This window comes from Lampetra planeri, chromosome 12, assembly GCF_965212315.1.
Source record: "Lampetra planeri chromosome 12, kcLamPlan1.2.h2, whole genome shotgun sequence".
NCBI classification, from domain to species: Eukaryota; Metazoa; Chordata; class Hyperoartia; order Petromyzontiformes; family Petromyzontidae; genus Lampetra; species Lampetra planeri.
The window spans coordinates 11,052,699-11,061,964 of NC_136118.1; the positions used below are offsets into that span (position 1 = coordinate 11,052,699).

Genomic DNA, 9,266 nt, shown 5'->3' on the forward strand with positions numbered 1-9,266 from the left:
CAACAAGATTGCCCAAAATTATGCGTAGAGCGTCATGCTTCCAGGTCTTTTCTCCATATCTCCCTCGCAAAAAAAAAAGACTCATCTCAACAAGCGAGTATCTAGTTCTAAAGAATATCCATTGATTTATATCCACATTATCTTCAGCCATGATCAGTCCACTGCTGATTGAAGACCTCACGAAGTCGTCGCCACTCTCGTGATTCTGCGATACAACAATCCCATCTAGCACCTTTACGTGGTTTAATCTCGACGGTGGTTATCATCTCACGTGTGGCGTCCGACTTTGGCTGCCATTCAGTCACCAGTCGCAGCCGTCCTCCATCATCACTTCTAGTTACACACATGTACTGTCAAAGACCATGTGGTTTTCTGATGTATATAACTTTCATACATTATCTTATGCACGTGTTCCTCTGTTCGTCTCACGGTGTAATTCGAAGCATGCACCTATAAGCGGTTTCTGGGACGTTTTCAGCTTTATTTCCATCTTCAAATAAATATCCACATTATTGATCCATAAGTCATGTTAAGTAATACCACTCTAACCTGCTCTTATTCACGTTTTTATATCGTCATTTTGATGTCAGTCCACCTTAAATAAATATTCATTGTTTCCAGCTGTGTCCCACTAACAGATCATTTCAATTGTTGAGCCAAATTCGGTTCTACGTGACTTTTGTTTTTGCTCATACAGTATTTATCTTGAGCCCCACTTTGCAGTTGTATTAATAATACTTAGACATTGGTCCATCACGACCAATCTTCACCTTTTAGAATCTCAGCGAAGATAGTGTGACTGCATTATTGAAGCAAAATGCCTTGTCACTCGGTCAGTTGAACCATATATTCAATCTGTAAACAATGATGTAGATCTTTGAGTTTCTATTTTATTTTACCGTTTAATTGTTTTATTTGTGTACCATTTTCTTGCATTTTATCCCGTCCTTGTTCTAAATCAGGTCTTCCTTGAAATATATTCTTTCTGATGCAATGGGTTCTTCTTAGTCATCATTGTCAGCCATGTTCATACCACACCTGGACGAAGACCTGCCCAAGCTGCCACCACTACTCACAATCCTCAAATGCAATAATCCATCCATCGAGCGCTTAGCCGCTTTAAAATAAATCCAATAATGTATTATTTCATACACATGCACCACAACAAACTTCAACTGTGCGTGTGAGTCAAAAAAAGCAACCGGAAAGAAAGGTTGCAAAAAATTGCGTGCTAAATGACAAGCTAAATAAGAAAACATGCTTTTCAAAACATGTCCATGGGAGTTGCATCCCAAGTTTTGATCCTTCACAGATGGCTCTGTAACTACTGTTATTTCCTGCAGGCAATCCATAGCATTCGCAATCTCAGGCCATGGAAAGTGTCTGGCTCCGAAGATGGGTGGGCTTTCGGTTAAGCCTACGATTGTTGTGTAGCAGCTTCCTTCTTTATGCCTGGCTGCAGCTGGGTGGTTGGTTTGACTGGATGCGGGGTTACACTAAGCTGCACGTCGCAAAGTCTGGGACTGTCACCGTACCGCGTGGTTTGACAGCACACCGAGAGGGGTTTAAGTAGCTCTGAGTGAACCCAGTGGAGTGTTGCGCATATTCGCATCCGTGCAGAAATGCACTCAATCTCCTACCATTACTTCAAATGCATTTTTGTCACAGAATTTGTGAAATTGTTCAAAAGCACACAGGTGCAGCCCTGCCTTGTCTTGCTCATGCCACTGATGGCTGAAAGTTCCCGAATAGGGGGAGCTCGAATGGTGATGGGGGAGGTAATTGACCTTTTCCCTCAGACCATCCAGACTTCGTGGTAGAGGTAGGAGTGCCCACAAATGATCCCAACATGTGTGACCTGCTGATCGACTTTCTGAGGTGCACCCCTTTTATACGGTCGGGTAGACAAGCTTTTGATATATTGCACTATGCCGAATTCATTATTGAGATATATTTTTTTTCTCAGTGACAATAAAGTTCCGAGTCCAAACTGGAGGTTTCAGTTAAGCGTTTGCTCGGGGTGGTAGAGATGCATTAATTTGTTGATTAATATTAATTCTTAAGCTCACGAAGCAGCCGTACAATTGTACGTGTAAGAATTCTCAATTTACTTATTTAAAATGTTTGTTGTACATAATGGTTTCGCAATGCTTCTGCGGCAGCCAATACAAATGCTGCCATTCCTCGCGATGTGTAAAAATAAAATGATTAATCATTTGATCAAATTACGGCGGTGCAGTTTGCAAGCCCATCAGATCAACCGCGTGGGGTTACAGCCGTTGTGCCATGCAGTTATGTGATGTTGTCGGTTTGTTCCGTTTCATGTTTGGCACGATATCTAACGCTTTGCTCCGCGTGCTGCGAGCTTCTTCAGGTGAATAAACTGAGTGCATCAGAGAGGTAATTCATCAACTCACTGGGGGGGGGGGGGGTGTCCATCGCTTCACCCACAGTGTTTACAAAACTGTGGAAGTGCTTGCGCACACACAGAATCCAGGGCCGCGTCGCACAGACACACCGCATCTTAATAAAAGCGCTCGAGGCTTGTCACCCACCGTCAGAGTCTCAATCAACCTTGAACACCACATCATTGTGGCCTTGTAGAGGACACCCAGAGGGCCTGCGCTGGCCAGCCGGCTAGGATGTGCATTAACATTGATCTTCGCTTCCACAAATAACACTCAAATCAGATAACAGAGTTTGCGCAGCTGCTTTTAAACATCCCGAGTGTGTCGCTGCTATGCCACAACTACTTACACGGTCTGCTTGGCAGATTTAACGGGCTTTGTTATGCCGCACCGAGCGTGAAATAACAATGGGAAAAGTCCGCGGTACGGCACGTGCAAAAACATTCGCCCTTTCAGAGTGCGTGATAGGTTCACGAAGCGCTCATCAAGGGCCTTTTTCTACCAAACACATCCCATTAGTCTTTGCTGAAGAGTTCGTCTGGAAACTAGGAGGAAACATTCGAGGTCCAATTGAGCTCCTGAACATTCTTTGAAAATGCAAAAAAAATGTAAATCTAGTTTTGGTTAATTTCCTCTCAAATTGTTCAAAAGCTTTGTTTCGGATCGTTGGCGTTATCCGGGCCACGTGTGCCACTGCCACTTTGGATAACCCAGGAACCAAAGCCAAGATTAGCAATCCCAGAACTATGGTCTCAACGTGAACCCCATCTTGTCTCCACTCACTCATCCGTGGCAAACATTTGTCTTTGTACAGCGCTAGAGCCAACGCACCTTTCACTTTACAACCACGCGATGCATGGTTGTTGGCGTTGCCGGTGAAAGCTACACTCGTGCGACTGTAATTGAAATGGCAGATAAAACAATGCAATTTCAAGGACCACAAAACGTGTGTCTGTGTATTTGTCATGTGGACAAAGTCGATCTCTACATTTAAGTTGGCTCCGAAATGTCTAATTAACTTAAAATAGCCAGTACAGATAATTGTCAAGGGAGCAAGAAATACAACGTATGTAACAGGACAAAAAGTTGCTTTCTAAATGTTTTTATTCAACGGGGAAAAAAATGGCCTTCAGAGGCCCGTGAGAGGTGAATTTTTTTGTAGTTTACACGACCTCATAGTAAAAGTCAGATGACCTCAGAAAGATAAACTTTAGAAACTTGACACTTAATTGCACTGCTTAAATGAACAAATTTGTTCCACAAACACTGTGTCTGGTTACATTATTTTCTACGTTACAACAGAGAACCATAGTATATACCCATACTAGTATTTGAACACAGCACAGTTTAGTCATTGTTAACTCACAGACAGCATGGTAATGTGAAAATTATTAATTAGCATCCGAGGCGACTAGGCACATGCCTTGAAGTCAGCCTGAAACGTCAATGAATTAGCCCAGATATAACATGACCAACAAAGTAAAGAGTGCATTTTATACTTTACCACCATTGGTCAGATATTTTCAAAAAGTGCTTCCTTGTAATGTATGACGTAAGGGGGAGAGCTGAGGCACATTGCACTGAGAACCTGGTGGCCCGTGTTCGATTTTCCACCTCGGCAAATATCTAAACCGGGTCCTGGGCCCCCAACTCACCAATGTGCACCGATCAGAATGGCAAAGTATAGTCAGACAACCCACATTACTAATCCAGCAATAGTTTGACGAAGGGACGTTAATTTATCGATTGTGGCAGCATCAGCAGCATTGGCCAAGATGACTTCTTGACCTTACACTTGATGTGGCAATTTGCTCTTCGGAGGTACATGGGGCACAAAGACTACAATTGTTAGCATTCAGCGTGTGGATCACCACTGTTGGACGGTTGCAGAGTCGATGTAGTTAATCAGAAATGCATTTAGCAAGCAATACAAAATATATCATCATGGGACCTCCTTTGCCAGTAACAAAATATGAGAATAGGTTTTCCCCCTTTTTCTGGCAACAAAACTGGTGTTAAGATGTTAAAACACCAAACTGAAACCTTTTACAAGGAATCATGTCTGCATATTGTGGTTAATGCAGACATGATTCCTTGTAAAAGGTTTCAGATTGGTGTTTTAACATCTTAACACCTGTTTTGTTGCCAGAAAAAAGGGTAAAACCTATTTCCGATAAAAAAACAAAATGTATTGACTCCAGTAATAATGAAAACCCCTTGTTAGTCCACTGCTTGATGAAGGTCTCCAAACGCCGTGTAATGTATGCGGATTATTTATTAATACTTCACCACACTGGTGAGTGTGGCTTGGCGATGAGAGTGGATGGTGATCAGGACTAGTTCAGATATCACTCGCCACGAATGTTAGCCGTGGCTGGAATCAAACTCAGGTTTCTGGGTTGACGGCGCAATGTGATCATCAATGTGCCATTACCCCCCCCCTTCCCCAGGAAAGATATTTGATGTCTCGATATGAAAAGCTAGAAATATGTTACGTTTGTGTGACAGGGCAGTCGTTATTTTGAGCCGGGGAACGCTGGAACATTTATATTGGTCTGTGGATAGCAGCTCGTTTTTTTTTATCTCAACAATGTTTCTATCACTACTGGGACACGAGGAAGTGGCCGCATAAACATGTCATATTTTCTAAACATCTATTTATTTTTACGCAAGTAAACCACATTTGTTAATGTTTGCTGTTAAACTTGCAATATTTTAGTTGATGTTGAGTTGTGTTTTTAATTGTGTGATGTTTTCGTATTCCTTGTTAGCTTGTCATCACATTCCTCTACGGAAAACTGACGAACACAGCAAGATAATGGATAAATTCACACCGAGTGCTATATTTTACTCACAAACATTCATCAAATCTAATGTTTGCACGAGACTTTGGCCATGAGACAGCTTGATTAGCCCCACACGTGCTCTCTGGTGCAATATTTAGTCATGGTTTGCCACACTTTAATGCACTGTTTGACCCTTCATAATTATTCGCTCTTCATGAATCATCATCATCAGACAAAGGCAACCTTTGTGGTCTCCGGGGGCCAAGAGGCTCCACGTCTTATGTTCTCTATTTGTTGAGCATCTTTTACAAATGGTGCCTTGAAACCCTTCCTCTGAATGGTAGAGGGCATCAGCAAATCCCAGGTCCATTCAAAACCGTTCTAGCAAGACCTTTCTTTCCATCAGCACTATGTTTAAAGCCTGGTTTATTATTTCGACTGAGGCAGCACTGCCCGACACAATAGAGACAGAATTAGATGTCAGGTTTTTTTGACCTTCGAACTCCTGTATCTCGTTTTGTCCTTACAACAGAACCACGCCCGAGTTTTCCTGAGCCAGACCCACCTCGGCTCAGGAGGCGCCAGGTTATTTTTTCCACTACAGAACCCGAGCCGTGCCACTCACGCCACGCGCGATGAGTACGACAATACGCTTTAAACTCATTCCCTGGCCAGCTACTATTGGCTCTAAGCCATAATAATATATTTTAGGAAGCCAAAGTTTCATTATTTTGGCTCGGTAAATAGTGTAATCCCACCTTACCGTGAGGGCCCTCTTGTGCAAATGGAAAGTGGGTATCTCCTCTGCTTCCATATAGAGCTTAGTCGTTTGCTGCAAACACAGTTTTAGGTTGTATAACTCTGGAACAATTTTTTTCATATTATGATTGCATATTTATATAGCAATGCTAATACTAGTAATACATTGTATTTATCCAGGAACGCCTCATTGAGTCTTGAGACTTTTTTTCAGGAGGGCCCTGCTACATAAGGGTGTTTGGTCGATTCACTTAATGAGTGTGTGGCTTGTGGGAGGAGACAACCCACGCATATGAATGGTTAAACGTTGAAAATTCCACACACGTAGATTTTGGAGTTCGTTGTACAGATGATGGAACAGCGTCATTATCATTTGACCGCACACTACCTGTGGCATTCGCTGGTGTATGGTGAAAACTAAAAAAAAAAAGTTGACCCCACCTAAGAAATAAATGTCCTTCCCCGCAAACTAGACCACGCTGGAGGGCATGAGAGTAGATTTTAGTTAAAGATTTCATGAACAAAATCTCGTACATTTCCAAAAAGTAGTTTGGCCCAGTAGGCCGGGGAGATGGACCCCGCTCACTGTGGAGCCTGTGGAGCCAGTTGTGGAGCCATTCGCTTGAACTTGTAGCTGATGGGCAGCAGCTTCCCCTCGGCCTTCATCTTGTCGACGTTCACGCGCGTCTCCTCGTCCATGGCGTGCCAGCACCGGCGGGAGAAGTCGAGCAGACGTTCCGTCCGCCCGTCGTACGGCCCCACGGCGGCGTAGAGGCCGGGCGACACGACCTCCAGGTCAACGATGGGGGCCGTGAGGGCAATGGTGTTCCTGTCCACGTTCATCTTCTCGCAAGCACGCTTCACGCTCCTCGTCTTCTGGTACACCGACAGCACCTTCTTGTAGCGCCAGACGACGTCCTCCACCGACTTGACTGTTGCGACGATACGAGAGAGCATTCAGAAAGATGCACTGGGCTATTACGAGCGCATCCACGCTCTTCCGGCCTGAATGCGTACTGGAAAAGTTATTTTAGTTAAGTTTTTATTCCGATTCCGTTCTGATGAAGTACATATACATGCACGTACGTCATCGAATGGGAAAGGGCTAATATGTTAATATGTAGTGCGGCATTGGCAGTGGATGAAAAGTACAAATAACAAAACTCAATATTTGCCATGAACACTGCCTGAAAGGAAATAACATACATCATATACTGGACTAGGTGAGTTATTGGGCAGTGGCTTTTCTTTAATTGCGCTTATTAATATAAGGCAGTCGCGTAATATTTCATATATATGGGAAACAGTATCCCAGTACATACAACGAGGCTTGTATGACCTTAATCCAAGTTGATTTCCTCCGCAGCCCAGCTGAACCACTCACAAAAAAATACACACACGGTGCACATCTAGTCCGAAAGGTCGACTGATTCAAAACGAATTTCACAAGTTCGTGGCATCTATCCAAGCACTCGCCTCGGATGCCCTTGCGTAAGCCTTCCTTCCCGCAGCCCCCCTTGCTCGCCTTCCTGCAGCCTCGATGGTAGTTCCCTGGAGGGCACGCGTGTCGGCCTGCCTCTGGGTCCGTTCCGTCGGCCGTGTCTGAGGAGGAACTGCTCTGCGAGTCGCCAGGCGACGGTGGCGGCGACGCGTCGGCGTCCGCTGTGGGACGGCACCGTTTTGGCAGCGGGGCCTTGTTGGAGCTTGATGTCTGCCCTGAAACAATCCACGCGCACAACAACAACAACAACGAAAATATGATAAGGTGGTTGGGTGGCTGAATGGTCAGAGCATTGAGCTAATGCTCGACACAACAAAATCAACAACCGGACAATGTTTCCATCACATCTCCGTCTCTCCACGTAAAAATATAAAAGTATCTATTGCGCAACCCATGAGCCGCACAGAATTCTGGGAGTGCATCATTTCAGCAGCATTGCTTTAAGACAAGCAAACTCTGGACTGTTTTCAACAGTGTCTCATCAACAGTCAGCCCTGCTTGATTCAATGCTGGGGAATTACGATTGCACAGGCAAAGACCCTCTCTTTATGATAGGAGTCCTAGTTAGAAACGTCACATTTGCATGTGACACGCTGATTTATAAAGGGCATACTCTAGGCAGCCACCCACCTGGGCTCTCAAGTGTATTGAGGTGATGGTTTTTGCCTGGCCACCAAATGACTGTATGTATTGAATTAAATTTGGCTTATTTCAGATTTGAGCATGAACATTGTTTTTGCCTTGATGGACATGGTTTTAATTCATATGCAGGTAATATAGAGAGAGGGTAACACAATGGCCACGTCTGCAACTGGATTCTCAGTTACATTGAGTACCAAAGTCTGATGCTCAGTATTGTTTGGAATACAAACCACTAAGGAGAACACTTGTTTGAGCTATCAAGCAGGACTTGACACTTAAATGACAATGAAATTATCACTGAGTCCCAAAACTATTTGTTCAAGGGTCATGCATTGTGGTCCAGTTTGGCCAAATTGAGCGATCATCTAATGGTACTTGGGAGGAAACCATAATACCTGGAGAAGACCCTTGCATGCAAGGAGATAATACCCAAAGCTCCACACGGAAAGATGCAAATAATTCAATTACTGTACTGCCATTAATTGGCATCTCACAGCCCAGCAGGTTTGGGAATTTCACAAACCTACGCGATGCACCAACCCTCGCCTCCAAAGCGCTGGATCGCAGACATGTGCCACCGCGGGCAGTTGTGCTCAAGCTGGCTACACCTCACATGGCGAGTGTCACAGTGAGATTTTCATGGCCAGCTAGCATCATGGCTTCTTCTTCTCTTGTTCGAAGCCAAAAAGGCCTATTATTGCATGGGATCGGCCGCATATATTGTTTTTCTCCTTGTACTAATATTCTGTGCCTTCGCTGTTGTTAAATCTAAATTTAACGGTTTTTCTTGGCCTGTTCTCTAAGCCCGATTGTCCAGCCCTAACAGCAGGAGGTAGCTATTCTGCCATATCGCTAGGCTCCATTGGCTTCTCTCCCCACCCAACAGTTTTTTCAAAGTTGGGTTTTTTTTAGATGTGCCATGCTCTGTGCCAGCAAGCACGCCGCGAGCTGGGAGAATTGGAAGGTATTGGTCAGATCAGGGGCTGTACGATGATCTCTGTGAGTTGTGCTTCATCTCATCCTGGTTTGGGGTAACCGGCACCAGGGGAGAGGCGATTATTTTGCGCATGTCCCAGCATCGTGGCAGTCGCCAAACAAAAAAAGCAAAGTTTTGGCTGAGCGGCGCATTCTAACGCGCCGCTTCACATCGACCCGTCGTCGGGTTACATG

General features: G+C 44.4%; 1 protein-coding gene across 1 annotated transcript; it reads right to left on the bottom strand.

The window, feature by feature from the left end:
- Positions 1-4,589: 4,589 nt before the first annotated feature.
- On the bottom strand, positions 4,590-8,667 carry CCDC106 (coiled-coil domain containing 106). The gene is made up of 3 exons (XM_078599721.1): positions 8,637-8,667; positions 7,430-7,669; positions 4,590-6,885 (listed from the first exon to the last, which is right to left on the bottom strand). The coding sequence occupies exons 1-3, from the start codon at positions 8,665-8,667 to the stop codon at positions 6,536-6,538; spliced, it is 621 nt and encodes a 206-aa protein (XP_078455847.1). The 3' UTR covers positions 4,590-6,535.
- Positions 8,668-9,266: the final 599 nt, after the last annotated feature.

What these genes read in the sequence shown, in the direction of transcription:
- CCDC106 (XM_078599721.1), bottom strand. Translation starts at nt 8,667, where the DNA reads ATGTCTGCGATCCAGCGCTTTGGAGGCGAGG. An exon ending in CCAGCGCTTTGGAGGCGAGG is followed by an intron (nt 7,670 to 8,636) that starts GTTGGTGCATCG and finishes GGATTGTTTCAG; the next exon opens with GGCAGACATCAAGCTCCAAC. An exon ending in CTTACGCAAGGGCATCCGAG is followed by an intron (nt 6,886 to 7,429) that starts GCGAGTGCTTGG and finishes TCGTCGCAACAG; the next exon opens with TCAAGTCGGTGGAGGACGTC.